At 40.3% G+C, this 20,243-nt stretch overlaps 1 protein-coding gene across 2 annotated transcripts in view; it reads right to left on the bottom strand.

The window, feature by feature from the left end:
• The window catches only part of LOC102807394 (WD repeat and FYVE domain-containing protein 2-like), a 120,308-nt gene that overhangs the window by 81,070 nt on the left and 18,995 nt on the right, over nucleotides 1–20,243 (bottom strand). For both annotated transcript variants that reach the window (XM_085502691.1, XM_085502695.1), the window contains 3 exons: nucleotides 13,785–13,897; nucleotides 10,121–10,247; nucleotides 6,957–7,062 (listed from right to left, as the gene is read on the bottom strand). In XM_085502691.1, coding sequence (XP_085358817.1) covers nucleotides 6,957–7,062; nucleotides 10,121–10,247; nucleotides 13,785–13,897 — 346 coding nt within the window. The remainder of the gene's footprint in view (nucleotides 1–6,956; nucleotides 7,063–10,120; nucleotides 10,248–13,784; nucleotides 13,898–20,243) is intronic.

Raw genomic sequence — 20,243 nt, 5'->3', positions numbered from 1 at the left:
GTTATGTGATACGAATACACTCCTAGTTATGTGATATGAATACACTCCTAGTTATGTGATATAGATAAACTCCTAGTTATGTGATACTGATACACTCCTAGTTATGTGATATAGATACACTCCTAGTTATGTGATACTGATACACTCTTAGTTATGTGATATGAATACACTCCTAGTTATGTGATACGAATACACTCCTAGTGATGTGATACGGATACACTCTTAGTTATGTGATACGGATACACTCCTAGTTATGTGATATGAATACACTCCTAGTTATGTGATATAGATACACTCCTAGTTATGTGATACTGATACACTCCTAGTTATGTGATATGAATACACTCCTAGTTATGTGATATGAATACACTCCCAGTTATGATATGAATACACTCCTAGTTATGTGATACTGATACACTCTCAGTTATGTGATATGAATACACTCCTAGTTATGTGATACTGATACACTCCTAGTTATGTGATATGAATACACTCCTAGTTATGTGATACGGACACACTCCTAGTTATGTGATATGAATACACTCTAAGTTATGTGATACTGATACACTCTTAGTTATGTGATATGAATACACTCCTAGTTATGTGATATAGATACACTCCTAGTTATGTGATACTGATACACTCCTAGTTATGTGACATGAATACACTCCTAGTTATGTGATATAGATACACTCCTAGTTATGTGATATGAATACACTCCTAGTTATGTGATATGAATACACTCCTAGTTATGTGATACTGATACACTCCTAGTTATGTGATACTGATACACTCCTAGTTATGTGATATGAATACACTCCTAGTTATGTGATATAGATACACTCTTAGTTATGTGATACGGATACACTCTTAGTTATGTGATATGAATACACTCCTAGTTATGTGATACGGATACACTCCTAGTTATGTGATACGGATACACTCTTAGTTATGTGATACGGATACAATCCTAGTTATGTGATATGAATACACTCCTAGTTATGTGATATAGATACACTCCTAGTTATGTGATACTGATACACTCCTAGTTATGTGATATGAATACACTCCCAGTTATGTGATATGAATACACTCCCAGTTATGATATGAATACACTCCTAGTTATGTGATACTGATACACTCCTAGTTATGTGATATTGATACACTCCTAGTTATGGGATACTGATACACTTCTAGTTATGTGATATGAATACACTCCTAGTTATGTGATATAGATACACTCCTAGTTATGTGATACGGATACACTCTTAGTTATGTGATACGGATACACTCTTAGTTATGTGATATGAATACACTCTTAGTTATGTGATACGGATACACTCCTAGTTATGTGATATGAATACACTCCTAGTTATGTGATATGAATACACTCCTAGTTATGTGATACTGATACACTCCTAGTTGTGTGATACTGATACACTCTTAGTTATGTGATACTGGTACACTCCTAGTTATGTGATATGAATACACTCCTAGTTATGTGATACTGATACACTCCTAGTTGTGTGATACTGATACACTCTTAGTTATGTGATACTGGTACACTCCTAGTTATGTGACATGAATACACTCCTAGTTATGTGATATGAATACACTCCTAGTTATGTGATACGGATACACTCCTAGTTATGTGATACGGATACACTCCTAGTTATGTGATATGGATACACTCTTAGTTATGTGACATGAATACACTCCTAGTTATGTGATATGAATACACTCCTAGTTATGTGATATAGATACACTCTTAGTTATGTGATACGGATACACTCTTAGTTATGTGATATGAATACACTCCTAGTTATGTGATACGGATACACTCCTAGTTATGTGATACGGATACACTCTTAGTTATGTGATACGGATACACTCTTAGTTATGTGACATGAATACACTCCTAGTTATGTGATACGGATACACTCCTAGTTATGTGATACGGATACACTCCTAGTTATGTGATATGGATACACTCTTAGTTATGTGACATGAATACACTCCTAGTTATGTGATATGAATACACTCCTAGTTATGTGATACTGATACACTCCTAGTTATGTGATACGGATACACTCCTAGTTATGTGATACGGATACACTCTTAGTTATGTGATATGAATACACTCCTAGTTATGTGATATAGATACACTCCTAGTTATGTGATACTGATACACTCCTAGTTATGTGACATGAATACACTCCTAGTTATGTGATATAGATACACTCCTAGTTATGTGATATGAATACACTCCTAGTTATGTGATATGAATACACTCCTAGTTATGTGATACGGATACACTCTTAGTTATGTGATATGAATACACTCCTAGTTATGTGATACTGATACACTCCTAGTTATGTGATATGAATACACTCCTAGTTATGTGATACGGACACACTCCTAGTTATGTGATATGAATACACTCTAAGTTATGTGATACTGATACACTCTTAGTTATGTGATATGAATACACTCCTAGTTATGTGATATGAATGCACTCCTAGTTATGTGATACTGATACACTCCTAGTTATGTGATATGAATACACTCCTAGTTATGTGATACGGATACACTCCTAGTTATGTGATATGAATACACTCCTAGTTATGTGATATAGATACACTCCTAGTTATGTGATACTGATACACTCCTAGTTATGTGACATGAATACACTCCTAGTTATGTGATATAGATACACTCCTAGTTATGTGATATGAATACACTCCTAGTTATGTGATATGAATACACTCCTAGTTATGTGATACTGATACACTCCTAGTTATGTGATACTGATACACTCCTAGTTATGTGATATGAATACACTCCTAGTTATGTGATATAGATACACTCTTAGTTATGTGATACGGATACACTCTTAGTTATGTGATATGAATACACTCCTAGTTATGTGATACGGATACACTCCTAGTTATGTGATACGGATACACTCTTAGTTATGTGATACGGATACACTCCTAGTTATGTGATATGAATACACTCCTAGTTATGTGATATAGATACACTCCTAGTTATGTGATACTGATACACTCCTAGTTATGTGATATGAATACACTTTTAGTTATGTGATATGAATACACTCCCAGTTATGATATGAATACACTCCTAGTTATGTGATACTGATACACTCTCAGTTATGTGATATGAATACACTCCTAGTTATGTGATACTGATACACTCCTAGTTATGTGATATGAATACACTCCTAGTTATGTGATACGGATACACTCCTAGTTATGTGATATGAATACACTCCTAGTTATGTGATATAGATACACTCCTAGTTATGTGATACTGATACACTCCTAGTTATGTGACATGAATACACTCCTAGTTATGTGATATAGATACACTCCTAGTTATGTGATATGAATACACTCCCAGTTATGTGATATGAATACACTCCTAGTTATGTGATACTGATACACTCTTAGTTATGTGATATAGATACACTCTTAGTTATGTGATACGAATACACTCCTAGTTATGTGATATGAATACACTCCTAGTTATGTGATATAGATAAACTCCTAGTTATGTGATATGAATACACTCCTAGTTATGTGATACTGATACACTCCTAGTTATGTGATATGAATACACTCCTAGTTATGTGATATGAATACACTCCCAGTTATGTGATATGAATACACTCCTAGTTATGTGATACTCATACACTCCTAGTTATGTGATATGAATACACTCTTAGTTATGTGATACTGATACACTCTTAGTTATGTGATATGAATACACTTCTAGTTATGTGATATGAATACACTCCTAGTTATGTGATACTGATACACTCCTAGTTATGTGATATGAATACACTCCTAGTTATGTGATACGGATACACTCCTAGTTATGTGATATGAATACACTCCTAATTATGTGATATAGATACACTCCTAGTTATGTGATACTGATACACTCCTAGTTATGTGATATGAATACACTCCTAGTTATGTGATATAGATACACTCCTAGTTATGTGATACGGATACACTCTTAGTTATGTGATACGGATACACTCTTAGTTATGTGATATGAATACACTCTTAGTTATGTGATACGGATACACTCCTAGTTATGTGATATGAATACACTCCTAGTTATGTGATATGAATACACTCCTAGTTATGTGATACTGATACACTCCTAGTTGTGTGATACTGATACACTCTTAGTTATGTGACATGAATACACTCCTAGTTATGTGATATGAATACACTCCTAGTTATGTGATACGGATACACTCCTAGTTATGTGATACGGATACACTCCTAGTTATGTGATATGGATACACTCTTAGTTATGTGATATGAATACACTCCTAATTATGTGATATAGATACACTTTTAGTTATGTGATACGGATACACTCTTAGTTATGTGATATGCATACACTCCTAGTTATGTGATACGGATACACTCCTAGTTATGTGATACGGATACACTCTTAGTTATGTGATACGGATACACTCTTAGTTATGTGACATGAATACACTCCTAGTTATGTGATACGGATACACTCCTAGTTATGTGATACGGATACATTCCTAGTTATGTGATATGGATACACTCTTAGTTATGTGACATGAATACACTCCTAGTTATGTGATATGAATACACTCCTAGTTATGTGATACTGATACACTCCTAGTTATGTGATACGGATACACTCCTAGTTATGTGATACGGATACACTCTTAGTTATGTGATATGAATACACTCCTAGTTATGTGATATGAATACACTCCTAGTTATGTGATACTGATACACTCCTAGTTATGTGATACGGATACACTCCTAGTTATGTGATACGGATACACTCTTAGTTATGTGATACGGATACACTCCTAGTTATGTGATATGAATACACTCCTAGTTATGTGATATAGATACACTCCTAGTTATGTGATACGGATACACTCCTAGTTATGTGATACGGATACACTCTTAGTTATGTGATACAGATACACTCCTAGTTATGTGATATGAATACACTTCTAGTTATGTGATATAGATACACTCCTAGTTATGTGATACTGATACACTCCTAGTTATGTGATACTGATACACTCTCAGTTATGTGATATGAATACACTCCTAGTTATGTGATACTGATACACTCCTAGTTATGTGATATGAATACACTCCTAGTTATGTGATACGGACACACTCCTAGTTATGTGATATGAATACACTCTTAGTTATGTGATACTGATACACTCTTAGTTATGTGATATGAATACACTCCTAGTTATGTGATATGAATGCACTCCTAGTTATGTGATACTGATACACTCCTAGTTATGTGATATGAATACACTCCTAGTTATGTGATACGGATACACTCCTAGTTATGTGATATGAATACACTCCTAGTTATGTGATATAGATACACTCCTAGTTATGTGATACTGATACACTCCTAGTTATGTGACATGAATACACTCCTAGTTATGTGATATAGATACACTCCTAGTTATGTGATATGAATACACTCCCAGTTATGTGATATGAATACACTCCTAGTTATGTGATACTGATACACTCTTAGTTATGTGATATAGATACACTCCTAGTTATGTGATATGAATACACTCCTAGTTATGTGATACTGATACACTCTTAGTTATGTGATATAGATACACTCTTAGTTATGTGATACGAATACACTCCTAGTTATGTGATATGAATACACTCCTAGTTATGTGATATAGATACACTCCTAGTTATGTGATATGAATACACTCCTAGTTATGTGATACTGATACACTCCTAGTTATGTGATATGAATACACTCCTAGTTATGTGATATGAATACACTCCCAGTTATGTGATATGAATACACTCCTAGTTATGTGATACTGATACACTCTCAGTTATGTGATATGAATACACTCCTAGTTATGTGATACTGATACACTCCTAGTTATGTGATATGAATACACTCCTAGTTATGTGATACGGACACACTCCTAGTTATGTGATATGAATACACTCTTAGTTATGTGATACTGATACACTCTTAGTTATGTGATATGAATACACTTCTAGTTATGTGATATGAATACACTCCTAGTTATGTGATACTGATACACTCCTAGTTATGTGATATGAATACACTCCTAGTTATGTGATACGGATACACTCCTAGTTATGTGATATGAATACACTCCTAATTATGTGATATAGATACACTCCTAGTTATGTGATACTGATACACTCCTAGTTATGTGATATGAATACACTCCTAGTTATGTGATATTGATACACTCCTAGTTATGTGATATGAATACACTCCCAGTTATGTGATATGAATACACTCTTAGTTATGTGATACTGATACACTCTTAGTTATGTGATATGAATACACTCCTAGTTATGTGATACTGATACACTCTTAGTTATGTGATATGAATACACTCCTAGTTATGTGATATGGATACACTCCTAGTTATGTGATACTGATACACTCCTAGTTATGTGATATGAATACACTCCTAGTTATGTGATATAGATACACTCCTAGTTATGTGATATGAATACACTCCCAGTTATGTGATACGGATACACTCCTAGTTATGTGATACTGATACACTCCTAGTTATGTGATATGAATACACTCCTAGTTATGTGATACTGATACACTCCTAGTTGTGTGATACTGATACACTCCTAGTTATGTGATACTGATACACTCCTAGTTATGTGATACTGATACACTCCTAGTTATGTGATATAGATACCCCTGAGTTTAGACTCATTCCAAGTTAGGTGATATGAAAACACTTTGAATTATGTGATATGGACAAGAATCAAAACTGTACAGTTTTCCCCTCCATACAATTCAAACACAGGTTCAATGCTGTACCACAATCATAGCATGGTCATGTAATGATATAACTAAGAATTTACCTCATTTCTTTTGATATGCATGTTCCATACTACAATCCTGTTATCAGCTCCTCCCGATAATAACTGGTGAGATTGTGAAGAATATGCTAATGCTTGAACCTTTTCCCTGAAAAAATACAATTCTATTATATGGTTAACATTTTATAATCTTTCCCAAATCACCAATCGTTGGGCTTCCACTAAAGCTCTGATAGTCGCCAACGCATGGGGCTTTCAGTAACTCTTTGTCAGTCGCCAATGCTGGCGCTTTCAGTAACTCTTTGTCAGTCGCCAATGCTGGGGCTTTCACTAACTCTTTGTCAGTCACCAATGCTGGCGCTTTCAGTAACTCTTTGCCAGTCGCCAATGCTGGCGCTTTCAGTAACTCTTTGTCAGTCACCAATGCTGGCGCTTTCAGTAACTTTTTGTCAGTCGCCAATGCTGGCGCTTTCAGTAACTTTTTGTCAGTCACCAATGCTGGCGCTTTCAGTAACTTTTTGTCAGTCACCAATGCTGGCGCTTTCAGTAACTTTTTGTCAGTCACCAATGCTGGGGTTTTCACTAACTCTTTGCCAGTCGCCAATGCTGGCGCTTTCAGTAACTTTTTGTCAGTCACCAATGCTGGGGTTTTCAGTAACTCTTTGCCAGTCGCCAATGCTGGCGCTTTCAGTAACTTTTTGTCAGTCACCAATGCATGGGCTTCCACTAACTCTTTGCCAGTCGCCAATGCTGGCGCTTTCAGTAACTTTTTGTCAGTCACCAATGCATGGGCTTCCACTAACTCTTTGCCAGTCGCCAATGCTGGGGCTTTCACTAACTCTTTGCTAGTCGCCAATGCTGGCGCTTTCAGTAACTTTTTGTCAGTCACCAATGCTGGGGTTTTCACTAACTCTTTGCTAGTCGCCAATGCTGGGGCTTTCAGTAACTCTTTGCCAGTCGCCAATGCATGGGCTTCCACTAACTCTTTGACAGTCACCAATGCTGGGGTTTTCACTAACTCTTTGCTAGTCGCCAATGCTGGGGCTTTCAGTAACTCTTTGCCAGTTGCCAATGCTGGGGCTTTCACTAACACTTTGCCAGTTGCCAATGCTGGGGCTTTCACTAGCTCTTTGCTAGTCGCCAATGCTGGCGCTTTCAGTAACTTTTTGTCAGTCACCAATGCTGGGGCTTTCACTAACTCTTTGCCAGTTGCCAATGCTGGGGCTTTCACTAACACTTTGCCAGTTGCCAATGCTGGGGCTTTCACTAGCTCTTTTCTCGTCCCCAATGCTGGGGCTTTCAGTAACTCTTTGGCAGTCGCCAATGCATGGGCTTCCACTAACTCTTTGTCAGTCCATAATGGTGGGGCTTCCACTAACTCTTTGTCAGTCGCAAATGGTGGGACATCCACTAACCCTTTGCCAGTTGCCAATGCTGGGGCTTCCACTAATTCTTTGCCAGTCGCCAATGCTGGGGCTTTCACTAACTCTTTGTCAGTCGCCAATGCTGGGGCTTTCACTAACTCTTTGCTAGTCGAAAATGCTAGGGCTTTCACTAACTCTTTGCTAGTCGCCAATGCTGGGGCTTTCAGTAACTCTTTGTCAGTCGCCAATGCTGGGGCTTTCACTAACTCTTTGCTAGTCGAAAATGCTAGGGCTTTCACTAACTCTTTGCTAGTCGCCAATGCATGGGCTTTCACTAACTCTTTGCTAGTCGCCAATGCTGGGGCTTTCAGTAACTCTTTGTCAGTCGCCAATGCTGGCGCTTTCAGTAACTTTTTGTCAGTCACCAATGCTGGGGCTTTCACTAACTCTTTGTTAGTCGCCAATGCTGGGGCTTTCACTAACTCTTTGTCAGTCGCCAATGCATGGGCTTCCACTAACTCTTTGCCAGTTGCCAATGCTGGGGCTTTCACTAACACTTTGCCAGTTGCCAATGCTGGGGCTTTCACTAGCTCTTTTCTCGTCGCCAATGCTGGGGCTTTCAGTAACTCTTTGTCAGTCGCCAATGCATGGGCTTCCACTAACTCTTTGCCAGTCGCCAATGCTGGGGCTTCCACTAATTCTTTGCCAGTCGCCAATGCTGGGGCTTTCAGTAACTTTTTGTCAGTCACCAATGCTGGGGCTTCCACTAACTCTTTGCTAGTCGCCAATGCTGGGGCTTTCACTAACTCTTTGCCAGTCGCCAATGCTGGGGCTTTCACTAACTCTTTGCCAGTCGCCAATGCTGGGGCTTCCACTAACTCTTTGCCAGTCGCCAATGCTGGGGCTTTCACTAACGCTTTGTCAGTCGCCAATGCTGGGGCTTCCACTAACTCTTTGCTAGTCGCCAATGCTGGGGCTTTCACTAACTCTTTGCCAGTCGCCAACGCATGGGCTTTCACTAACTCTTTGTCAGTCGCAAATGGTGGGGCTTTCACTAACTCTTTGTCAGTCGCCAACGCATGGGCTCCCACTAACTCTTTGCCAGTCGCCAATGCTGGGGCTTCCACTAACCCTCTGATCAAATTCAGAACATTTGAAAAGCATCATCAAGATTGGGTTGATCAGAATAGTCTTGTATAATCTTCCAAAATATCTGATACAAATTTATGCAGCACTAACTTGTAAGCATGAACACGTATCATAAGCTTTTTAAAATCTGCATTGTTTTAATGTTCAAATATAAGATCTTGTATGACAAAGTGCCAGTCTATTTTTCTTACCTCCTTAATATTCACATACATGTACTAACTGTTAGAGAAACTTGTTTTTGTCTACAATTGATTTAGTTGAACCTTGTTATAAACTGGAGCAATATGGAATGCAGGCATTTGAAGCTGCAGCTCCAAAGCTATGAAATGCGCTACCAGTATGTCATCTTTTATAAGCCTACTCTATCTTCACCTACAAACCAACCTCCTTCATAAATCATATTGCAACACAAAAGTTTATTAAGCATTTTTGATTCAATGTTATCAATTTAAACAATTTTATTAGTTCATGCAAAAATTTCCCACTTTTTAGTTGGGGTACAACATTAGGTATATCTATGTTACATTATAGTAGCAGATTTTAATTTGCTACATGAACCTGAAAAATGTTATAGTCTGTGTTTGTCAAACGGTTAAACAATTAAGTAGCTGCTTAGTAGTGGCCACCACGACTAACAGTAAAAAATTAGGTTATATACAATATACATGTAAACAAACTATGCGAAAGACTTACGTGTGACCTTGCAACTCATATGCTGTTCCTTGCTGTCCACCAATGTCCCATACAATAATGGATTGATCAAAACTAGCAGAAAACAACAGTCTTTTTTCAACATCCCATGCAAGACTACGTATACTACCTGTTGAGTAAAACAATAAAATCAGTTTCAACTATTGAATTGTCTACTATATTAGATTGTAGTTTGATAAAGTATTGTATTTCCTAGAACTTCACACAGAGAGGGTACAAGTCAATTTACTGACCCCCATTATTACAATATATTTGAAACAATCTTAAAAGCTACAAGATCATTTTTGTGACGTACTTCAACCCCAACAAATTTACAACAGCTGAATAGCATAATGATTACACAGGGCGCATCATTCCCAACCTGTAAATCCACCTCTTAAGACATTATAAACTTACCTGAATGGCCTACCTTCCATCATTCCCAACCTGTAAATCCACCTTTTAAGACATTATAAACTCATCTGAATGGCCTACCATCCATCATTCCCAACCTGTAAATCCATCTTTTAAGACATTATAAACTCATCTGAATGGCCTACCTTCCATCATTCCCAACCTGTAAATCCATCTTTTAAGACATTATAAACTCATCTGAATGGCCTACCTTCCATCATTCCCAACCTGTAAATCCATCTTTTAAGACATTATAAACTCATCTGAATGGCCTACCTTCCATCATTCCCAACCTGTAAATCCAGCTCTTAAGAGGTTATGAGTTTACCTAAATGGCCTACCTTCCATCATTCCCAACCTGTAAATCCAGCTCTTAAGAGGTTATGAGTTTACCTAAATGGCCTACCATCCATCATTCCCAACCTGTAAATCCAGCTCTTAAGACGTTATGAATTTACCTAAATGGCCTACCTTCCATCATTCCCAACCTGTAAATCCAGCTCTTAAGACGTTATGAATTTACCTAAATGGCCTACCTTCCATCATTCCCAACCTGTAAATCCAGCTCTTAAGACGTTATGAATTTACCTAAATGGCCTACCATCCATCATTCCCATCCTGTAAATCCACTTTTTAAGACGTTATGAACTTACCTAAATGGCCTACCATCCATCATTCCCATCCTGTAAATCCACCTCTTAAGACGTTATGAACTTACCTGAATGGCCTACCATCCATCATTCCCATCCTGTAAATCCACATCTTAAGACGTTATGAACTTACCTGAATGGCCTACCATCCATCATTCCCATCCTGTAAATCCACCTTTTAAGACGTTATGAACTTACCTAAATGGCCTACCATCCATCATTCCCAACCTGTAAATCCACCTTTTAAGAAGTTATGAATTTACCTAAATGGCCTACCATCGATCATTCACATCCTGTAAATCCACTTTTTAAGACGTTATGAACTTACCTGAATGGCCTACCATCCATCATTCCCAACCTGTAAATCCACTTTTTAAGACGTTATGAACTTACCTGAATGGCCTACCATCGATCATTCACATCCTGTAAATCCACCTCTTAAGACGTTATGAACTTACCTGAATGGCCTACCATCCATCATTCCCAACCTGTAAATCCACCTTTTAAGACGTTATGAACTTACCTGAATGGCCTACCATCGATCATTCACATCCTGTAAATCCACCTCTTAAGACGTTATGAACTTACCTGAATGGCCTACCATCCATCATTCCCAACCTGTAAATCCACTTTTTAAGACGTTATGAACTTACCTGACTGGCCTACCATCGATCATTCATATCCTGTAAATCCACCTCTTAAGACGTTATGAACTTACCTGAATGGCCTACCATCCATCATTCCCAACCTGTAAATCCACCTTTTAAGACGTTATGAACTTACCTGACTGGCCTACCATCGATCATTCACATCCTGTAAATCCACCTCTTAAGACGTTATGAACTTACTTGAATGGCCTACCATCGATCATTCCCAACCTGTAAATCCACCTTTTAAGACGTTATGAACTTACCTGAATGGCCTACCATCGATCATTCACATCCTGTAAATCCACCTCTTAAGACGTTATGAACTTACCTGAATGGCCTACCATCCATCATTTCCAACCTGTAAATCCACCTTTTAAGACGTTATGAACTTACCTGAATGACCTACCATCCATCATTCACATCCTGTAAATCCACCTTTTAAGACGTTATGAATTTACCTAAATGGCCTACCTTCCATCATTCCCAACCTGTAAATCCAGCTCTTAAGACGTTATGAATTTACCTAAATGGCCTACCTTCCATCATTCCCAACCTGTAAATCCAGCTCTTAAGACGTTATGAATTTACCTAAATGGCCTACCATCCATCATTCCCATCCTGTAAATCCACTTTTTAAGATGTTATGAACTTACCTAAATGGCCTACCATCCATCATTCCCATCCTGTAAATCCACCTCTTAAGACGTTATGAACTTACCTGAATGGCCTACCATCCATCATTCCCATCCTGTAAATCCACATCTTAAGACGTTATGAACTTACCTGAATGGCCTACCATCCATCATTCCCATCCTGTAAATCCACCTTTTAAGACGTTATGAACTTACCTAAATGACCTACCTTCCATCATTCCCAACCTGTAAATCCACCTTTTAAGAAGTTATGAATTTACCTAAATGGCCTACCATCCATCATTCCCAACCTGTAAATCCACTTTTTAAGACGTTATGAACTTACCTGAATGGCCTACCATCGATCATTCACATCCTGTAAATCCACCTCTTAAGACGTTATGAACTTACCTGAATGGCCTACCATCCATCATTCCCAACCTGTAAATCCACCTTTTAAGACGTTATGAACTTACCTGAATGGCCTACCATCGATCATTCACATCCTGTAAATCCACCTCTTAAGACGTTATGAACTTACCTGAATGGCCTACCATCCATCATTCCCAACCTGTAAATCCACTTTTTAAGACGTTATGAACTTACCTGAATGGCCTACCATCGATCATTCACATCCTGTAAATCCACCTCTTAAGACGTTATGAACTTACCTGAATGGCCTACCATCCATCATTCCCAACCTGTAAATCCACCTTTTAAGACATTATGAACTTACCTGACTGGCCTACCATCGATCATTCATATCCTGTAAATCCACCTCTTAAGACGTTATGAACTTACCTGAATGGCCTACCATCCATCATTCCCAACCTGTAAATCCACCTTTTAAGACGTTATGAACTTACCTGACTGGCCTACCATCGATCATTCACATCCTGTAAATCCACCTCTTAAGACGTTATGAACTTACTTGAATGGCCTACCATCGATCATTCCCAACCTGTAAATCCACCTTTTAAGACGTTATGAACTTACCTGAATGGCCTACCATCGATCATTCACATCCTGTAAATCCACCTCTTAAGACGTTATGAACTTACCTGAATGGCCTACCATCCATCATTCCCAACCTGTAAATCCACCTTTTAAGACGTTATGAACTTACCTGAATGACCTACCATCCATCATTCACATCCTGTAAATCCACCTTTTAAGACGTTATGAACTTACCTGAATGACCTACCATCCATCATTTTCAACCTGTAAATCCACCTTTTAAGACGTTATGAACTTACCTGAATGACCTACCATCCATCATTTTCAACCTGTAAATCCACCTTTTAAGACGTTATGAACTCACCTGAATGACCTTTTAATGATGTAATAAGAGTACAATTGTTATCTTCAACTTTGAGAACACTGATACTACCGGAATAATCACCTACAAAAGCATGTTTAGATTCACCATCATATCTGAAGAATTTTAGTCAAAGAGAGATTTGTATACTGAGATTATTTAATACTTTAACAAGGTGTGATATTGAGAGGATCCTTCACAAAGTACAATAAGACATTGTGAGCGGATCCTCCTCAAAGTATAACAAGATGTGGTGTGGACAGGATCATTTCCCAAAGTATAACAAGACATGGTGTTGGGAGGATCTTTTTCCAAAGTACAACGATATGTAATGTTGAAGGATCTTTTCCCAAAGTATAACAAGACTTGGTGTTGAGAGGATCATTTCCCAAAGTATAACAAGACGTGGTGTTGAGAGAATCTTTTCCCAAAGTATAACAAGATGTGGTGTTGAGAGGAACTTTTCCCAAAGTATAATGAGATGTGATGTTGAGAGGAGCTTTTCCCAAAGTATAACAAGACATGATGTTGAGAGAATCTTTTCCCAAAGTAAAACAACACATGGTGTTGAGAGGAGCTTTTCCCAAAGTATAACAAGATGTGGTGTTGAGAGGAACTTTTCCCAAAGTATGAGACGTAGTGTTGAGAGGATCATTTCCCAAAGTAAAACAAGACGTGATGTTGAGAGGATCTTTTCCCAAAGTATATCAAGACGTGGTGTTGAGAGGATCTTTTCCCAAAGTATAACAAGACATGGTGTTGAGAGGAGCTTTTCCCAAAGTATAACAAGACATGATGTTGAGAGAATCTTTTCCCAAAGTATAACAAGACATGGTGTTGAGAGGAGCTTTTCCCAAAGTATAACAAGACGTGGTGTTGAGAGGATCTTTTCCCAAAGTATAACAAGAAATGGTGTTGAGAGGAGCTTTTCCCAAAGTATAACAAGATGTGGTGTTGAGAGGAACTTTTCCCAAAGTATAATGAGACGTAGTGTTGAGAGGATCATTTCCCAAAGTATATCAAGACGTGATGTTGAGAGGATCATTTCCCAAAATAAAACAAGACGTGATGTTGAGAGGATCTTTTCCCAAAGTATAACAAGATGTGATGTTGAGAGGATCTTTTCCCAAAGTATAACGAGACGTGCTGTTGAGAGAATCTTTTCCCAAAGTATAACAAGATGTGGTGTTGAGAAGATCTGTAAAACAAGACATGGTGTTGAGAGGATCTTTTCCCAAAGTATAACAAGACGTGATGTTGAGAGGATCTTTTCCCAAAGTATAACGAGACGTGCTGTTGAGAGAATCTTTTCCCAAAGTATAACAAGATGTGGTGTTGAGAAGATCTGTAAAACAAGACATGGTGTTGAGAGGATCTTTTCCCAAAGTATAACAAGACATGATGTTGAGAGGATCTTTTCCCAAAGTATAACAAGACGTGGTGTTGAGAGGATCTTTTCCAAAAGTATAACAAGACGTGGTGTTGAGAGGATCTTTTCCAAAAGTATAACAAGACGTGGTGTTGAGAGGATCTTTTCCCAAAGTATAACAAGATGTGGTATTGAGACGATCATTTCCCAAAGTATAACAAGACGTGGTGTAGACAGGATCATTTCCGAAATTATAACAAGACGTTGTATTGAGAGGATCGGTTCTCAAAATATAACATGAGGTGGTGTTGAGAGGATCCTCCTCAAAGTACAGTACAGTTATCACATAACATTTGGCCTCACTTCAGCATCAGTTTGGCTTAAGCATCACATCATTATGGCATTACTTTGGTTTCAGTGTTGCATCAATGCAAATTGATGCGGTTATCGCTTCGCTTCATTGTGGCCTCATTATGGCGACAATGTGGCATCAGCACCACTTCATAGAACAAAGAAGTAATTTACATAATGTTAACAATTATGGTTTTTAACAAGAAGTCGAAAATATCACTTTTTACCAAAAATGACAAAAATATTCACCAAATTTAGAAAATTGAAGATATCATCATGAAATGAACAAATCTAAAAGAGGTCTACCAAAGGCACATGTACACCAAGTATCAAAGCATTCAGGCTTGTAGTTTTTCAAGAAGAAGTCGAAAAAGTAAAAAGTTGACATGGACAACGACAGACAATCACTCGTATGATAAGCTCCACTCGACAAAGTCAACAGCGGAGATACAAATTTGATCATAATCAGTCAAAGCATGACAGAGATATATTTAATTGGATCTAAAAAATAAACTAATGAGCATCAAGGTTCCATAATGTCCAACATATGTACCAAGTTTGAACAAAATCCATGCTTGATTTTGATGATTTTTTAGCACAAAAATGGCCACCATTCGACCATTTTGAATCAGACCTTGAAACAAATTGATGTGCATATGTATAACATTATGTATAACGTATGTGTGAAGTTTGATTGCGATTGGTTCAAGCATGACTGCGTCCGAATGGGGACTAATAAGATGAGGATACTTCTCAAAGTACAATACAACGTTTAGTAGATCCTTGTCAAAGTACAATAAGATGTGGTGTTAAGAGGATTGTTCAAAAAGGTAATGCTTGACATAATGCAAATTGTCACAGTGTAAGGCCTGCTTATTGCAATTGAGAAGGCCACCCACAGAACTCACACTGGACAGAGGGTTCTTTCACTGCTAGTATGGGGTAGACAAGACAATAGTACTGGAAATGAAATACACATACACCAAAATTAGGCAAGGGTTCTCCAAACCCGCCTATTCGGGCTGGGTCGGTAACCGTAGCCTGACCCGCTACGACGGGGCCTAACCTGAAGAGACCCTGCTCAATAGATTGGGTGTTAGCAATCGCACAGACCTCATGTGCTCGTACTTGGTGCCTCTGCAAAGTCTGTGTTGAGGAGGATAATGTATTATAGACCTCCAGTACAGTCGCAGTAATCTACCTAGAGATGGAAGTCGGTTGAGAATCATGTCCTGGGATTTGGTTCTTGGCGAGAAACCAGATTCAAAGCTTTAGTACAACTTGATCGTCCATAAAGGCAGCGCAACCGTCCGCGAAGGACAGTGCACCTAGCTCTGACCAGCGCCTACCTGAGGCAAGGGCCAGTAGGAAGACTGTTTTCCACGTCAAAAACTTGAGTGGTGCTGAAGAGAGGTTCAAAAGGTGGTTTGCCTAGGGCTGCTAAAACAGCCGATAGATCCCAATTGGGCGGGTTCCTTGTACGAGTCCTTGGTCTCTGATTATGAAAAGCAGTAAACAGTCTCCTAATAATAGAACAATCGGCTAGACTTGACCCCAAAGAGTTCTTTATGGCGGGGGGACAAGGCTGACCTGTAGCCAAAGATTGCTGCGTAGGACAAACCTCCTACGTCAAACAAGTGGACAAAGAAGTCTGCTACCTGGCCGATAGAAGGATGGTATAGATCAATCTCTCTTCCACTACACCAATTAGAGTATGCTCGCCATTTCGAGTCGTAGGCAGCGTTGGTGGAATCCCTGTTCACCCTGGCCAGGACGTTGGCAGCCCGCTTAGATAGACCTTTCGTCTGTGCGAGTCTACTGAGAGCCTCCATGCGTGTAAGTGGTACATTGCTGGGCTTGTTGGCAGTGTGGCGTCCGGTTGGGACAGCAAGTCCGATAAGTCTGGAAGCACTACTGGTGTTTCAACTATTATTTCCAGCAGGCGTGGAAACCAGGCCTTGGTTGGCCAATTGGGCGCCACCAGAGTTAATATGCAGGTGGGCTCCTGTCGAAGTTTCTCCAGTACCCGGTGAATTAACGGGAAGGGAGGAAAGGCGTACACATCCATGTGGGACCACGGGATCGATAAGGCGTTCGTGGCCTAGGCTCCTGCTGTCGACAGGAGTGTTATGTACGTCGTTAGCTTGGTGTTCCGGGGTACGGCAAACAGGTCTATCTTTGGACCGTCCAACAGCCGAAACACCCTGGAGGCTACCCACTGGGGTATCTGCCACTCCATGTTCTGGAGACGGAGCCGCCTCGAAAGGGCGTCTGCCAGACCGTTCCTCACCCCTAGAAGGTGGTGTTCGGTTAGATCCACATTGGGCCATTCCAGTTTATATCTGCACCCCCCCCCCCTGTTGATGAGCTTGAGTGTTTACTTCATACAGGGTATAATTTCCATGGGTGTATAAGTCATACAAAGTTTTATTTCCAAATCACCATTCACCATACAGTAATGGAGATCCAAAACTAAAGTTCCTACTTATGGTGTTGATACAGAGTAGGATTTCCAAATATAACTCATCATATGCTAATTTATCAAGTTCAAAATTTTATATTTGATAATGGAAATCCAAACTAGTCCTGATTCACGGTGTTGATGAGCTCATTCGTGCCACCATCCTTATCTAATTTCAGTAATAACTATTTCATACTGGCCCAATTTTGTTACCATATAGAGTCAGTTTTTTTAGTCATACTAATAGAAATCCAACCTCATCAACCGGTATGTGGCGAGATAAACTAGGCCATATTTTATTTAGTAGCCATAACTGCCTGGATTTCCAGGAATTTTTTTTTCCATACTCGTCTGGATTTCCAGATTCTGTTTCTCCATATACAGTTGGAATTCCGGGGTATTTTCCCCATCATACAGTGCTGGAAATCCGACCACATCAACAGGAGGGGTGCAGATATAAACTGGAATGGCCCATTGTATTTCAGGCACCAAAGAAGAATTTGCTCTGCTAGGACCGACAACGATGGAGAACGCGTTCCCCCCACCTTGTTGATATAGGAGACCACCGCTGTGTTGTCTGTGCAGAGCAGGACTCTGTGGTCCCGAACTTCAGGTAGAAAGCGTAATAGTGCTAGGTGCACTGCTTTCAGCTTGAGCCAGTTGATATGGTGGTCCCAAACCCAATGCGGGGGCCATATTCTTTGGGCATGTTTGTCCAATAGATGCACTCTCCACCCTTGGAGGGAGGCGTCTGTTACGCTGTGACGAGTGGGTCCAAGGGGACCCCCTGCCCGAGGTTGGTCACTGACGACCACCAGAACAGGGTTTCCATTGCCTGGTCCGGGATCAATGCTCGCCTATCTAGTTCCCATAGGTGAGCCCGGTGTTCCAATAACAAGCGTTGGACGGGGCGACTGCGTAGCATGGCCTGGGGAACTACCCTTCGAACAGAGGTCATCATTCCGATGAGCCGCATTAGTTATCGGAGGGACACTGAGGGAACAGTGACTAAGCGTTCTGCTAGGTTGCTTAGTGCTAGGCAACGCGCTTGAGACGGGCGAACCAGGCCTACCTCTGTGTCAAACTCCATGCCCAGAAACACCAACCGTTGAGTCGGGTCGGGATGTGACTTTTTGAGGGTTGTCTGGGTTGTGTAACAATATTTGGTGGAGCAGCAGTACTACCTGTTTCATCACTCTGGTGAACACGTAGGACGCTGTGCTTAACCCGAAGGCGAGCACCCAAAATTTGAATACTTGGGCCAGGTGGGCGAATAGAAGGAGCGGGCAACTCGCTGGGTGCATCGGTATGTGCAGGTATGCATCGCATAAGTCTGAAGAGGCTAGCCAGTTGAACCGGTGGATGGAGAGTAGGACACTGGATGGTGTCTCCATGCGGAACCGATCGAGAAGCACATACTGATTTAGTCTGCTTAGGTCCAGAACCGAACGCCAGCCGCCTGTAACTTTGGGTACTACGAATACATTTGAGTAGAAGCCCGAACTTACCGCCGACTGAACTATTCTGTGTATGCCACCCTTCCTTAGCAAACTGTCTACTTCCTGTCTGATTGTTTCCGCCTTGCCATGGCTCCCTTGGCAGTGCCCCCAACGGGGGGGGGGGGGTGTACTGACAGGAGCGGTTGAGATGTCAGTGGTATTTGTATTAAGGGTCACCACCTGGAGCGTCTAAGGGTCTGTTACCCGCTGCCTCAAAGCCAGAATGCATGGTGCAATCTGCGTGCGACAGGGATCTGTGGCCATGGGTTCGACGGTTGCAATAAGGGGGGTCTCCCTTCTTCCGTGAGGTGAGCTTCCCCGGGGATCACTGGGGTTACTAAGTCGTAGCCTGATCCCTTGCCGAACATAAGCTCTTTGATGGGTGGCAACTCTGCCCTCAGGGCGTGTTAGATAGTCTCAGACTGGGTCGATGAAAATGACCATGGAACGCGGCCATCCCCCTTTACCCGATTAGCAAAACAAAAATTTGTGGTACTGGAGTCTGGGGAAGGAGTCTTGGGGTCCGGTTGGGGACTTCTGGTTTCGTCCCATGAATTGGGATCCGAATCCGAAATTGCCCTGATAGGGTAGCGTTTGGTCCAGCGAAAGGGGTTATGCAAAAGATTACCCCATCCCGGGGCTTTTGGCCTTACCTCCTCTGCAGCTGACCAACGACCGCCCCTCAACACCGTCTGCACGCCGTCCGCCACGCTCAGCGCTCGACTGGACCAGGGGAGACGTGCAGGTGGGGTCGATCTGGATCCCGGTGCTTGCGATCCCAT

The sequence above is a fragment of the Saccoglossus kowalevskii genome, chromosome 1 (assembly GCF_978046115.1).
Source record: "Saccoglossus kowalevskii chromosome 1, keSacKowa6.1, whole genome shotgun sequence".
In the NCBI taxonomy this organism is placed as follows: Eukaryota; Metazoa; Hemichordata; class Enteropneusta; family Harrimaniidae; genus Saccoglossus; species Saccoglossus kowalevskii.
This window is presented reverse-complemented; position numbering and strand designations above follow the sequence as displayed.